The following is a 15,626-nucleotide window of genomic DNA, read 5'->3' on the forward strand; positions in this document are numbered from 1 at the left end:
GCCGGGGTCCAGCGGGGCCGCCGCCACACCGTCCGGTCCGCGCCCGCATGGGCCTGGCGGAGCCATGGCCGCCCTGTACCAGAGCGCGGACCCGTCCGCCTCGGCCTCGCCCAACAAGCTGCTGGCGCTGAAGGATGTGCGGCAGGTRAAGGAGGAGACAACGCTGGACGAGAAGCTTTTCCTGCTGGCCTGCGACAAAGGTACCRGCCCCGCCGCCCGGCCCGGCCCTCCTCCAAGTCTCGGCCTCTCGCTCCGAGGGCCCGAACCGGGGCCGGGTGTCAGCCCTGCGCTGGCCTTCCCTCGCCCCGGGCTGCGGGTCCGCCGCCTCCCGCTGGCCCCTCAGCGGGAAGGGAGACGCAGGGCCGGCTTCTGCCTTCGTGAGAATGTTCGGTTGGTGTCGGGGGAATTTGGAAGGTGTTCGCTGTTAAAAGGGTCTTAAATAGAGAGCTGCTATAAAACCGGGAGTTGTGTAGACATCCCCTGGATAAGCGAGACCACTATCCTGCGATTTGCACCATTGGTGACGGAAGAGGCTTTTCTTTCTGAAATATGCTGCTTGCTTTAAGCCTATATTTAGTTGTCCTTGAGTGGCCTTAAATGGCCTTAAATCAAACTGATCTTAACAGGTCTGAAAGGCTGGACTCCGAGGTGTGCTTTTAATGATGTGTAGCACGGCTCTGCGTGCTTGGGACATAAGCATGGCTGGTGTGTTTACAGGCAGAGCTGCGTGCTGGCCCCGAGTTTAGATTAGCTCACAGCCACAGGGGTATTTCTGCAGTGACGTTCGCCAGCGAGTTTAGGAATAGGAACCTTGCTYTGGGGCTCTCGGTGGTGGGATGCCTTGCTGTAACGCAGCCGGTGCAGTCTGTCCTGAACATCAGAGGAAGCCTCGGTTACCTCTCATTGAGTATGAACAGAGGTTCATATTTTCTAAAAGGCTGCATGACAAAAAATGTAACAAAACCCGTTTGTCTGTRTAACAGCTGGTTCAGTACTCTTGCAGGCTTGTTATGTATTTTACTACACGTGGAAGTATTCTACATATACTTCTGTAAGTATTCTGCACCAAGGTCTGTCTTGGTCATGGTCCACTATGTTGCAAAGTAATTTGTTACCCTAGAGACAGTTTTGAAAAGTACCYGTGCTTTTGTGTGTGGGTTATTTTTTAGGACTGGAACTAAATGGGTGGATTAAAGTACATATCTAGTGTTTTCCTGAAAAGAGATCTTCTAAAATATGTTTAGTTTCCTCCCTGATGAGCGAATGCTCATCTACCTTGACTTTTTACTTATCTGGTACGCTCAGTGTCTGTTGTCAGCAGTGGAATATTGTCTTGTTTGATGGTGACTGGTACTTAAAATGTTCACATGCTTTTATTGCTTTATAATATGAAGTGATATTCTTACTTACTTGTGCAGGTGACTATTATATGGTTAAGAAACTCTTAGAGGAAAACAGCTCAGGTGAAATGAACATAAATTGTGTGGAYGTGCTTGGACGAAATGCTGTTACCATAACTATTGAAAATGAAAACTTGGACATACTACAGCTGCTTTTGGATTATGGCTGCCAGGTATCCAACACACATGATTAAAAATGTTCAGTGTAGTCATGTATGTTGTTTGTTAATCTGTCAGAATTTGGAAGTAAATGCTGTCTGCCTTTYAGCCAGTTCAGTTATTTTTCCAGCAAACTGGAAAAAGTAATTGTGAAAGTGGTTTATTCTCACAAGTTGACTTTTCTTGTGGGATTTTATTGGCGTGGCGAATGTATAAGTAACATTTTCTATGATATTAACAAGATTGAATTTTATTTTAAATGTTACTCCTGTTACACGCTTCTCCAGCTKTGGAGCATATTAACTTTTAAAATGGTAACACAGAAACTTAATGTTATATTAGTTGATTTTAAGCTTAAGCAAGCATGCATTTCTGCAGTGCTTTTTCATTAAACTTCATCTGTGCTTGTTGGCAACTGTGTCCTTAACTGTATGCCWCATCTCTGCTGCTGCTGGGAGAGGTGAAGCCATGATGGCTTAAATATGTAAAACATTTTTTTTACAAATCTTTTGTTACATTGTTTGATATTTGGCATGAATAAAACCATAAGCTTTTCCCTCTGTGAATCAGTGGCAATAATAAAAGCTGTGTCTTTTTATTTTCTTTTTTTTTTAAAGTAAAAATCTGAATTTTTGGAAATGAATCAAAAAGAATAATATCAACTGTAGGTAAAATGAAAATCTGCTTATCTCATCTTAATAGAAGGTGCAGAAGTGGTTGTTTATCAGCCAAGAAGGAGAAAGGTTATTTTCCTAGCTGTGCCCCAGAATTACAAATGCAGGGCTGAAGATTCCCACATGCCTGAGCTGTGTTACACAAACACTTTCTTTTAACACGTCTAATAATCTGGTAAACTGTGTCTTTAAACTTGATTTTTGCAGTTTTGTATCGTCTTTGCTGGAAAGTAATTTATGCARTTGATTCCTCTGCTGTTTCAACAGTGAAATAAACTGTCAGTAGTGCTATGTGAACTCCTGCAGTGGCAGCCTGAATTTGTATCCTGATCATATGCTTGGTGATAATACAGATCATCATTTTAGTACTTTAAAAATAAATTCTAATAATATATTTTTAAATGCAGTTTGTCTTGAGTTTGACTATGTTGTTTAAGTTACTACTGTTTTCTCTTATTATTTGTTCTCTTTCCTTAGTCCTCAGATGCACTTTTGGTGGCTATTGACTCCGAAGTGGTGGGAGCTGTTGACATTCTCCTTAATCACAGGCCAAAAAGATCCTCCAGACCAACCATTGTGGTTAAGTGTTGTTGCTCCTTGATTTTTGATTGGGGCTGTGAAGGCTATTGCTTTTTGGGTGTCTGTAGCATTTAAAACTATGTTCTTAAATTCTGCATCTGTGATAGATGTGATAGAATCTGGACACTAGGAATTATATTTATAATCTTTTTTTGTCTTGAAAGTTGAAATACATTCTTTTTCTTTGTCACGTAAGGAGTCCAGTGGCTTTATACCTACCAAACACATGGCTAGTTCAGAAGAGAAAAAAAATAATGGTTATAAATTTTTCTAATAGTCAGTTTGTGAGGTAGCTAGCAGCATTGGCTTWAAAAGGGTTTATTCATGTATTGAAGCTTCATAGATTTTTATAKCAAATCTATAAACATCAGACCTTCACCTTGAAATCAATCAGTTGAAACTTACCTTGTCACTGCTTAAGTACCAAAGAACTTTTGAAAGCACAAAGTAGAGGTGAAGGGAGGGAAGGAATAATGTGCTGTGTAACGGAGTATGGGACATTCAGGGTATTTTTTCTGCACTTCAATAGTAAATACAATAATTTTTTTCACAAACTAGAGCAAAATMATGATTTTTAATATCACATGTATATTGGAAAAATAGTCAGTATTCCTATGTAAATTAACAAAAAAAGGATCTGAGTCTGTTACTCTTTTTCAGTATTTATCTGACAGGTGTTTCAATGTCATTACATATTTTATCCTTTTTTCACATTATGAAACATTGGAAAGTTTAGAAGGAGAAATCATGATTGGATAGTCAGAAAAAACCCTTACATGTGGTAGAACTCTAGGTAATAAATTTAGATACTTCCTACATTTCATTCCAGAAATTAATGGAACGCATTCAGAACCCAGAGTACTCAACAACCATGGATGTGGCACCAGTAATTTTAGCTGCTCATCGTAACAACTATGAAATTCTCACCATGCTGTTGAAGCAAGACATATCATTACCCAAACCTCATGCTGTGGGCTGTGAGTGCACACTGTGCACTGCCAAGAACAAAAAAGACAGCCTGCGACATTCCAGGTAAGACTAAGCAGTCACAGGCCGTAATAAAAATATTCTTAATTCTCTGGCATTGCTTGGGTCAGATTCAGTATGTTTCCTTTTTTTTTTTAAGGTGAAGCTTATGAGTGGATTCCCTTAACACATTGAGGCCCTTGTTGTGAGAGGTGGTTGTTCTTGGGAATGGGTCATGCCTGAAAAGGCTGGTGGGAGGCAGTGGCTGTTTGTCCATTTTGGTTTTATGCTCATAGTCACTGTGCATGATCACTATGTGCCTTTCCTTTCCTTTCCAGCAGGTCTGTCTCAAACATTCTAGCCACCCTTGGCTTGGGGCCATAGAGTCTATACAAATAAAATTTTCGTGAGCCAGAATGAGGGAGCCAATAATTCTGTATCCTGTCTCTAAAAGTGTTTATGTAATATGGATTGATGAATGCAAACTAAAGACAATTTTTTTTTTCCTTCAGTATTTTTTTTTTGAAAGTGGAAAACTTTTTAATAAAGCTTCAAATGAGGAGAGGGATTTAGCAATCTGATATATATTTTGTGTGGTTAACTTGAGAACGTATTTGAGGGTTGAATAAAATTTAATCTGWGAGAGTTGGGATGAAAAGTTTAAATATCGTAAGTGTACTGCAATTATAATATGCAATTAATTAATGCGTAATTACTCCAATCTGTATCCAATATAATAAAAAATAAGAGAAGTGAAAGAATATGGTTTTTTGGTATTGTGCCACTATGGGCCACACGCTGGTACACATCCTATACTCCATATCATTAACTTAAATATGAAAAACATGTCAGAGTATCCAAAGCAGACAAGAAATAGCAATGTTTGAGATAACAGCTCTTAATTTAATCTAGAACTTCTGCTGATATACTGATAACAGTGGAAGTAGTGAGGAAAAGAAGAAGGAATCAGTTTGGCYAATTTTGGATACTTAGGAGTTCTAAATATGTCATGTACCTTCCAGGACATTCTGCATTTAATGCTTGTAGTGTCTGATTTTAACAAACCAAATTGTTGTGTCTTCCAGCTGACCATTTTAGCCAAACCTTTGGAACAAGTTCTGATTTGAAGTTGCTAATGAAATGAAACATTTTCATTTTTCTTGCTGTTCTTTTGTCACAGGTTTCGTCTTGACATTTATCGGTGTTTGGCCAGTCCTGCCTTAATAATGTTGACRGAGGAGGATCCAATCCTACGAGCTTTTGAACTTAGTGCAGACTTGAAGGAATTAAGCCTTGTTGAGGTTGAGTTCAGGTAAGAGTTGAAAACACAAATAAATTTAAATATTTTTATGAAATTATGCATGTAGAAATATGTATGCATTAGAAAAGGTTTATTCTTGATTTTTTGCAAGTGGAGTGTTTAAATTAGATGAAATAAGCTATATAATTTATGCCTCACTAGTAGTAATTTTGACAATTTAATTACATTAAATCTTTTTAGGTGTAGACATTTCAATGCATGTAGTTGCACCAGCAGTTCAAATTTCAGTTCCACTCTGTAAAAATGAACAGAAAGTATGCTAAATGGTGACTTATTTGAAAATCACACACTTGTTAATCATACCCATATCTCATTAGTACTCTGCTTTTCTTTTCTGTATCARAAATATGCAATATTTTGTTTATACTGACCTGTCTCATGTTAAGAGTTGTTTTGAGTATTGTTTCTTAATTTTGCTCCTTATAAGACTTCAAAGAGCACGTGTGTGTATGTRTGGTTACATATATATGTGTATATATTTAAAATAYRYRTATGTGTGTAGGAGAYTTCATGCTGAAAATGCTCTATATGATGAACAAATGCTCAGTATAATTTCATGTTTGAACAATGCAGATTTCTACCATTTTGTAACTWACCAGCACAAAAGCTTTCCAAGAATGTGAAAGCAAGTGTTTATATGAGGTGAAATTCTAYTTTCCTAAACAATATGTGAGTTTTCYGCATTTTAGCTGCTTATCTTTCTTAGTAAAAGTTCAATTGTTGTATTTTTGTGATACAACTTGGCATTAAAATTGACTCTGTGCAAGATAAGACAAGAAAATAATGTAGTTTCTTTTCATGTATTTAATATATTAATGCATAATATTTAGTATTTAGACTTTAATTTTCAGATAAATGCAGGAATAAAGCAGAACCTAAACAATTTTCCATCCAATTGGAAAGTCCAAGTGATTACTTACCAGTGCATATTTTGTGACTACTAGACTTTGTCATCTCCTGGAAATAACTCTAAGCTTTAACTCTGTGTATGGAACTCACAAGATAAGAATTTGTGTACTGTAAGACTGTTTGTCAGATTTTCCCTAGTGATCTTGCAAGGTGAACTGAAATGTAATTGTCATGTTCCAYGGTGAAAGCTACTCAGGGTTGTGTTAGGAATGCTTGGACCTTGATACAGGACTTTTGGGGTGGTGTTTTTAAAATTTTTCWGAACATACAGTCCCAACAAAAGATGGCTAGTTCATGATTTAATAAATATAGGACCAGTGTTATAGTGCATGTTTGTTCTGTGTCTTTCAGAAATGATTATGAGGAGCTGGCTCAACAGTGCAAAACCTTTGCTAAAGATTTGCTTGCACAAGCACGGAATTCTCGGGAGCTGGAAGTGATTCTGAATCACACCTCCAGTGATGAACACGTAGACAAGCGAGGATTRTTGGAAGAGAGGATGAACTTAAGCCGCTTAAAACTTGCAATCAAGTATAATCAAAAAGAGGTTTGTCTTTGCAGTAACTTGATAGACTTTCCATATCATATTTTGCTAGTAATTAACTTAATTTGTTGTTCTGCCTCTGGTCACAGAAGTGGAATTAAATTTGCARGAGTTACAGAAGAGATGGTAATACACAGGGTATCTGTATGTGAAACAGGGATGCTGCAAGATACTGTGTGTTTCTTCAGTGTTTACTGTGGAGATGAATGTTATRTTTTCTGTATTGGAGTGTAGGCCATGGTGTTTTTATGAACAGCTCTGGTAATGGTAATTACTTGTTCAGATCCTCATTAAGTCCTTGCCTACAGAGGCATGGATCCTTAGGTGCCAAACATGATTTATCATCTTCTCACTGGTCATTAACTGTTCAGTTTTGTCTCAGGCTTTGCCTGTGTTATTCAGTAATTAGGCTGGACCTGTGATGGTATAACTGAATAGCCCCTCTGTTCCAGAATAGCAGCACTTTTTATGTCATCAGTATGCAGCTTCCTCCATGCAGCAGGTTATTGTCATCTTTGTTCCTTCATAAATTATAACTAGTTTTCTGTGCTGGAGGGCAAAAAGGTATTTGTGGGATTCTAATATCAAGGACAGAGTGGAAGTTTCTTTTTCATGCAAAATCCATTTTTAGTCAGTTAGCAAAAGCAATTCTATCTGTTCTACATGTCTAGGCTTAACTGAACTGTTGAAATACATAGCATTTGAAAGTCGTAATCTATAGTTCTGGAATGCCCTACAAGCAGCATTTCACATTACTGGTATGCATTCATCAAGCAGACKGAAGTATTTCAGGTGTTCTCTGGGTTTGAGCATAGCTTGTTTTTATTATAGGGTTTGGAAAATAACAGCTTTTTTGTGTGGTATGAGGAAAATATCTGCAGAATGTGTTTTAGTCCTAACAAGATTACTGTAGAGACAGTTTTTGTGATGCTTTATAAAGTGTATTAACAGCAAGGTTCTTTKTGTTGGTATTTTTTCAACTAAATGACAAACCATTCTGTGATGAATTACTGAAATACATTCTTTTATAACTCTGAGGTGTGATGTTTATATGCTAGATTTCTAAATAATTAGAAATCAAAACTAATYCTTAACCTGAAAACCATTAGAAGTCTAGTGTATATAATTTATGTTTAGTTGCTGGTTCTAGAAGGAAATTAAAGGAACAGATGTTTATGTTCATAGTGGGTCCATAGTGATTTTAGTCTCTTACRAGATAATTATTTCAAGTTAATGTTCTTGACTTTTCCTGTTAAWTGGTAGTTACATATAGGTAAAAAATTAATTTTAATGATGTAACTTAATAATGTGCATTAAGAAACCTGAGACTGATTCCTGTTTGTTTCCCCCSTCTCCATCACCCCCAGTTTGTTGCCCAGTCCAACTGCCAGCAGTTTCTCAACACGGTGTGGTTCGGGCAGATGGCCGGCTATCGGCGCAAGCACACCTGCAAGAAGATCCTGACTGTTCTGATGGTTGGCATTTTCTGGCCAGTTCTGTCCCTGTGTTATTTGTTAGCTCCTAAATCTCGAGTAGGTCGAATAATTCATACTCCTTTTATGAAGTTTATTATTCACGGAGCTTCATATTTCACATTTCTGTTATTGCTTAATTTGTACTCCCTTGTCTACAATGAGAATAAGAAGAATACAATGGGACCAGCCCTTGAGAGAATAGACTATCTTCTGATAATATGGCTTATTGGTAGGTATGATTTGCTAAATACAAAATTATCAGTTTAGTGGTACATCAGCAATAAGTAATAATTCAGTCWTTCATGACCAGTTCTGTAATGCTTGATTTGAAAAGTAGTTAATTATGAAATTTGGACTTGCTGCAGAGCTGGCACATGGTTTAAAGATAAAAGTATGTGYTGTGTATGTTTATGTATGCGTGCTCCATCTTAGTCTAACACATTTAAGGTGTGCATTTACCTCATGCTTGTTTCAAAACACAAAACCAAGTATTATTTCCCCATGTTATGGATTTCTATTTCTGTGTGTCATTGTCACTGATTATCGTAAGTGTACCAGAAAGGATGCATGTCACTTCTGGTTGATGCAGCAGAGGGAGCACAGGTATAATTYTTGTTGAGTTCTCAAGAACTTCTGATTGCAAATTCATCAAACCTTTTGCATTGTCATTGGTTGTCTAGCATGTGTTTAGTTTTACGTTAAATTTACCTTCATTAGATATGTATCATTTGTTTCTTAGGACTTGTAAAAAACAGTGATATAGTAAAAAATAGCACTATTTTTATGTTAAAATGCTTTCTAAAAATCATTGTCAAAATGGGCACAGCAGAATTTCYAACACTTCAGGCTACTAGCAAGGTTTTATTGTTCTGGATAAACTTTCAAAATCATGAATACAGTAATTCCGTTTTCTAGGTTGAGCCTAAATCATGCAAGTGTCTTTCACAGGAAAATAAMGCAACAGAACTCCAGTTCTTGTGTGTGTAAATAGCATCTTCTTCTCCATTTCCTTTTACTGATTCCATAACAAATTTAATGGAAAATACATGTTGATCATATGTAAAATAATATCCATTCAGTACAATGGCTTCACTTCCCTGGGTTTGTTTTTTTTTTTTCCTGCAGGAATGGTGTGGTCAGATGTTAAGAGGCTCTGGTATGATGGTTTAGAAGATTTTTTAGAAGAATCCCGTAATCAGCTTAGTTTTGTCATGAATTCCCTGTATTTGGCAACTTTTGCCCTCAAAGTTGTTGCTCATAACAAGGTAAGCTCCAATCTTCATAGATCCGAAGCTCCTCTGGGGCTGACAGAGCAAATATGATTTTAGTGTATTGCTGCAAAATAGAATGTTAGTAGTAGGTGTTATGGTTAAGTGTACAACATTGGTAAAAGCCTACGATGTGGGTGGAGGGTAAGTTTTGGTCTTAAATGCTCTGTGTGGTATYGGCCATGGAGTTGTCAAGATCTCAGGTCTTGTTGCCCCTTGGTCATGAAGGAGCAGTTATTGAGGCGAATACAAGTTAGAAAACATCAAAATCTGTCCAAATACTTGGAAACCCCAGAGCTACTGTCTTGTAAGAACTGGCTGGTCTTCCAAATGGTTTGATTTTTGTTTCAGGAAATGCATCTCATCAGATTTGACATTTGAGCTCGCCTGATTCCATAAATCAGCACTATGCAGAAAGCTAACAGTGTTCTCTGTGTTTGGATGGCCTAATGCCTTTTTGTTACAGAAAGTTTTATTTAGCTTTTGATTACATATATTCAAATGTTCTAAATGGTGTTGGGGGGGGGGGGGGGCAGGATTTCTAGTTGGTTTTTTTTCTGCTTGGTGGTGGGTTTTTATCCTTGGAGTTTTCTTTGGTAAGGATAAAAGCCCTGGAACCATAGAGGAGTCTTGTCTTGTCTCTATGAAAAGCCATCTGGATTTGATTGAAAATACGAGTTTTGAAAACGATCGTTGCCATTCGGTTGATGTGTTGTTAACCACACAGCACATGGCAAACTGCCAGACCAATTGAATGTGAGTATTTCAGCAAAATCCAAGCCACTGTAGTAGCACCATTAGTGTGTCTTGCAAACTCTAAGTTGACAGCTGTCTGGCAGTTGGGAGGGAAATAAAGTGGTTCAGTTCTTCCCAACTTGGTGTTTGGCTCATTTCCCTATCCTAGCATTGATTCAGAGGCTGGTAATCATTTGGAAAGGAAGGCTCCATTTCTTGGAAAAAAACAGACAGAATGCCGCATTGGGCTGCCTCCCCAGCCATTTGCTTTGCAACTAGGGTGTCTCCAGTAGTAGTTCCTTTGCTGACATGAGAGCCCTTTGCTGCCAATTTAAATTGTAACCTTTTTGAAGATGCAGGACTCCTGTGCTATATAATAGGCATATAATGGAGGGGCTCCTCTTTCGTGTGGCAAAATTCAGTTTATAAATAATTTAGAAAACCAAATAAAAGTGTTCAGTTTGCATCTTAGGTCCATTATAGGCACTGAAGCTGTAAGAAATAAAGGAAGAGTGTTTGTGGCAGAAGGATTTGTACACATGTAATTGCAGYGTATAAAAAAATATGTATCCCTATTTCTTGCCATCTTTGTGCAGCAAACCTTTGGACAAGTTATTATAAAGCGGCTTGGAGTTCCTTAGTTTTTGAATGTCCATTTTGAGACAGCAGAGGTTGGTAATATAAATGCTGAATGTTTTCAGCCAAACTGAAAGTTAGRGATCTATGGATATTCCCTGAGTAAGTTGAATAGTAACACTTACCCACTTGAAGTGGATAATACTTCAAGCAGSAGTTTACTTGTGACTCCCATTCTCTGTAGCCATTCATAAAATCTGTTGAAGTAACCCCAAGTCATATGTCTTTCTAAAACTGGTTAAGATCAGCTGTCACCACATTGCAATGCCATGTGTTTGTTAGTTTTTGTTGTAGCATTTCAGTGTTATTTTTGACTGAGGCCTATTATATGAGGCACATGTTTGTAAAAGTGCGTAAGTCCCTGTTTCAGTAGACTGCAAAACGGAGTAGAAGTGAAAGCAGAACAGAGGAAGAAATGGTTTGAACAAGTGAGTGGCCRACTTAGGTGTTGAGTTTAAATTGTCTGATTTCTGGCTCCCTCTGGAATGGCTTTTAAAATGCCTTTGTCCAAAAGAGGTAAGACATCAATGAGAGATATATGTTACTTTATTTTATGTTGTTGCCTGTTTTGGAAGCAGAAGTAGGGAGTGGTGTAAGGGTACATTTGTGTATTTATATTGTCAGTGCTCTCAGTTTGTCCTTTTTATGTTGCAGTTTCATGATTATGCTGAAAGGAAGGACTGGGATGCATTCCATCCTACCCTAGTGGCAGAAGGCCTTTTTGCCTTTGCTAACGTTCTTAGTTACCTGCGTCTCTTCTTCATGTATACAACCAGCTCCATTCTGGGACCACTCCAGGTGAATATCATTACTGCTTGAAAAAAACACCTAATTTACTATCAAGAGTCTTACTGAAAACAGGAAAACAAAATGTTGAAGTAAGAAAGTGAGAAGTAGGAAAAAGAGATACTGCATTGAAGTTCGATTCTTTTTTAGTTAATCTCTTGTGTAAAACRTACTGATTTAGATGGGAGAAGGTGAGAATAAGTGTAAAAGACCTTGTGTAGTTCAGTTWAAGTATATTTCCATTCTAGCTGTACCTATACTGTCCTTTTTCTTTCATCTGTTTTAAGCTTAACATACTGCCTAAGTTTTCACAGTTTGAAAATGTAAGGATCAGGTTCTTCCTGTAAAGTTTTATGCAAATAATTGCCTTAGCTTCTTATCTCTAAAGAGCTGGATGAATGAAGGATGTAGCAAGGAAGAGTAATCAAGAGCCGTTCTGCTTATGTCTGTGATCTCATTGAAGCTGCATGTTGAGTTACGCAAATTGCTTTTGTTTGAAAAATAAAAATCTCTCAGCAGTATTGAAATAGTTATCTGTTTATTGGCAGTTGTAAGAAGGGAGAACAGGTTTCTTCTTGGAATTTGTTGGAGCCTTTGTGAGTAATAATGACAGTAAAGCCTCCCACATTTTAATKATCTAATTTTGTGTTATACATTTTAAATGGAAGTGTACTTGCACACTTAGAAAAAAATACTAAAATCTTGATGTTGCATTAAGCATTAGAGTTGTACAGATTGATTGAACACTAAAGTCTCTCCACATTTTAAAGAGATTCACTGTTTAATGTGYGTATTTATTTATGTACTAGATCTTTCACAAGTTTTTTATTAGAAGGCTGTGTTACGAAATTTTCCAAGTAAATAAAAACAGTCAACAGTCACCCCATTCAGAGGCACACAGCAGCYTATGTTATTACTGCTGGCCAGTAGGGCTGGTGCAACAACTCCTACAGTATTTTCTGAAAGTAGGTCACAAAGTTCAAATGGTGGTAATCAAATATGGCATGGAAACCCAGCAGTGGGGGGGGCGGGGTTGGGGAAGGGGGGGGGGGGGGGGGGTTGGGGAAAGGCAGCTACCATGTTCTCTAGGCTCTTAGAGTTATTTTTAAGCATTCAGTTACTTGACTCATTGGTTAATAAAACCTGTTGTAATCCAGATTTGTAAATTGGCTGTGTGTGGTGGTTTTTATTATTAACAGAAGGTAGAATAATACTCCTTCTTATAGTATAGATAATYAGATTTCAAATGCTTTGAAATTGCAAATATTTAAGAGATGGGAAGCATGAATAGATGAAGAAAGCAACTGGCATTTGGGATAGGTTATTACACTCTTTTCAGAACAAAATAGTTTTGGGCAGTTTGCACTTTTTGAGCGTTCCTGTTTYATTGACTTCATCTCCTGACCTTGAGCTTTGTTTAGCATATCAAAAATTAGGTATTTAAAATTTAAATAGATTTTTTGTTGATCAAAGGCTRAAGGATAGAATWCAAATAAAAATAACTCCATGTATTACTAAAATTAGAAATTAATCTGTTTCACAGATTTCAATGGGGCAGATGCTACAGGATTTTGGAAAATTTCTGGGCATGTTTCTTCTTGTCTTGTTCTCATTCACAATTGGATTGACACAACTTTATGATAAAGGATTTACTGTAAATGAAGAAAAGGACTGTGCGGGCATTTTCTGTGAACAACAGAGCAATGACACATTCCATTCRTGAGTTTGATACCTATGAAATAACTGTCATGTTTTAGCCCTTAATCCCTAGTAATTAAACAAACCTGGATTTTTTTCACTGAACTTCAATTTAMATTAAGCACTTTTGCTGTTGGCTTTACCCAACCAGATTTTTTTCCTTCTTTTTGTAGGTTTATTGGTACATGCTTTGCTCTGTTCTGGTACATATTCTCCCTGGCACATGTAGCAATCTTYGTGACACGTTTTAGCTACGGTGAAGAATTACAGTCTTTTGTRGGAGCTGTTATTGTTGGGACCTAYAATGTGGTGGTTGTGATAGTATTAACTAAACTCCTTGTGGCAATGCTTCACAAAAGTTTTCAGCTGATAGCAGTAAGTGTTTTTTGATTGATTACCAATAATTGCTAGCTGTATCTTTGGATTTTAYGCTAATTTCTTCCTATGATGTGTTGACTAATTACAGACATTATGGAGGAGCTCTGCTTGTGAGTTCATATTTTTCCTTCAAATAGGAACTTTTTACTTASTTTGATCAAAAAGAAAAGTGTAATTTCCATGTTGAATCTATGCAGGGCTTTGGCCCACTGGGACTTTCTTGATCCAATGGCTATTCAAATGTTGGTTTGACATGTGTGGTGCTTCAGCATTTGAYTGGGAATGATACCTTCTGAATTTTATACTAGAGTGTATGTAGTGAATTGAAGAAAGATGGACTTATTTTAAGTGTTTAATACCAGAATATTCAACCAAGCTTATTAAAGTACTCTATCTATTAAATTGCTATATAGCCAAAATTAAATAATGGTCAGTTTTCTGAGTATGAGAAAATAAAACTTACAAAAGAACCCTTTACAAAATAACCTTTTAATAATTTTCTTCTTTTCTCTGTTAATGTTTCTGCTGTTTTAGAATCATGAAGATAAGGAGTGGAAGTTTGCTCGTGCCAAGCTTTGGCTTAGCTACTTCGATGACAAATGCACGCTCCCCCCACCTTTCAATGTTATACCCTCTCCCAAAACCATCTGTTACCTTTTCAACAGTCTCAGTAAATGGATTTGCTCTCATACATCAAGTGGCAAAGTGAAACGTCAGAACAGCCTAAAGGTGAGGAATGACTGGGAAAGCTCTAGGCTCTGCAGCTGGAAAGGTGCTGCTTGCTGAAATGATTTAGCAGATTGCTGCATGAAGCTGCCCATCAGAAGGTGAATGCTACTAAGATAAATAGGAACTACAGAATAATGTGTGTGGCATCCAAAATAAATAAGTGTTACTTATTTCTACTTAAGTGAGGTTCTATTAGTCTTCTGGTTTGGGAATTTCAACCCCTTTCCCTCCAACCCCCAACTCCCCCAGAAATAGTCCGGAAAAAATGCTTTGATTGAATGAAAACACATCGAAACCTCAAGGAAGTACGTGCTAATCTCAAAAATTGTGAGGTTAGAATATTTGGAAAAGGTAATTGGTTTTAAACATGTTGCAGAAGTGTCAGAATAAATAACCAAAAAAAGATCGCTGAAGCCTCTCATTGTGGGAGAGGGATTTTTTGTTTGTTTTATAAATATTTTTTTGTACCCTGCAATTTTGCATACTAATTTTGTATCTTCTTGCTGACAAAAATAGTGTTTAATAAATAAATAAATTTAAACACGTTAAGGAATTTGCACTGAGAGACATTCAGGGTTGTGAAATTCTTAATTGCTCACAGAATAGTTACCAAGACAGGTAGATAAAAATTTTCAGTTTTGCTGAAACTATAATCAGCAGATTATAATCTAATTTGAATTTCGTGGATAATTTATATGCATTGTATATTTGTGCACATCAGGATGTATTTATAAAATAGCTTTGATATTTTGTTCATGTTTATTCTCTGTAGAATTGTATACAGGATTTAGGGCTCAAAAAGCACTTCTATGGTAAATGTGTGATGTTTGTTTAAAGGAATGGAGAAATCTGAAGCAGAAGAGAGATGAGAATTACCAAAAGGTGATGTGTTGCTTAGTCCACCGTTACTTGACTTCCATGAGACAGAAGATGCAAAGTACAGATCAGGCCACTGTGGAAAACCTCAATGAACTGCGGCAGGACTTGTCAAAATTCCGGAACGAAATGAGAGACCTGCTTGGCTTTCGAACTTCTAAATATGCTATGTTTTATCCAAGAAACTAAGGCCTAACTTTTAAACAAAAGGTGTGTGGTTTTAGATATCCATAGGTGAAAGTGTTGACTTACTTCTTTTGCCAGATCATATAGACAAGGAGATTATTGCACAAAAATACATTTGAAAATGCACTTGCATGAGTTGCAGCTCGATGCCCAAGKGGTCAAAATAAATGCAAAAACAAATACACTGATTTTCTTAACCTCCTATTCTTGATGTGTATATGAAATTTGTATATAGGAGTTTTCTAAATGTTTCTCAGACTGCAGCTGTCAGTTGTCAGAGCTTCATAACTAGCACAATGTGTTTCTT

The 15,626-nt window shown here is 37.2% G+C and overlaps 1 protein-coding gene across 1 annotated transcript; it reads left to right on the plus strand.

Annotated features, from left to right (window-relative positions):
- Window positions 1-6: 6 nt before the first annotated feature.
- On the plus strand, window positions 7-15,421 carry TRPC1 (transient receptor potential cation channel subfamily C member 1). The gene is made up of 13 exons (XM_057366955.1): window positions 7-200; window positions 1,419-1,573; window positions 2,711-2,812; window positions 3,642-3,844; window positions 4,959-5,090; window positions 6,360-6,555; window positions 7,920-8,256; window positions 9,153-9,292; window positions 11,321-11,464; window positions 12,996-13,171; window positions 13,324-13,525; window positions 14,063-14,257; window positions 15,095-15,421. The coding sequence occupies exons 1-13, from the start codon at window positions 65-67 to the stop codon at window positions 15,320-15,322; spliced, it is 2,346 nt and encodes a 781-aa protein (XP_057222938.1). The 5' UTR covers window positions 7-64; the 3' UTR covers window positions 15,323-15,421.
- Window positions 15,422-15,626: the final 205 nt, after the last annotated feature.

This window comes from Malurus melanocephalus, unplaced genomic scaffold (assembly GCF_030028575.1).
Source record: "Malurus melanocephalus ecotype Western Australia unplaced genomic scaffold, MMel_1.1 scaffold_73, whole genome shotgun sequence".
NCBI classification, from domain to species: Eukaryota; Metazoa; Chordata; class Aves; order Passeriformes; family Maluridae; genus Malurus; species Malurus melanocephalus.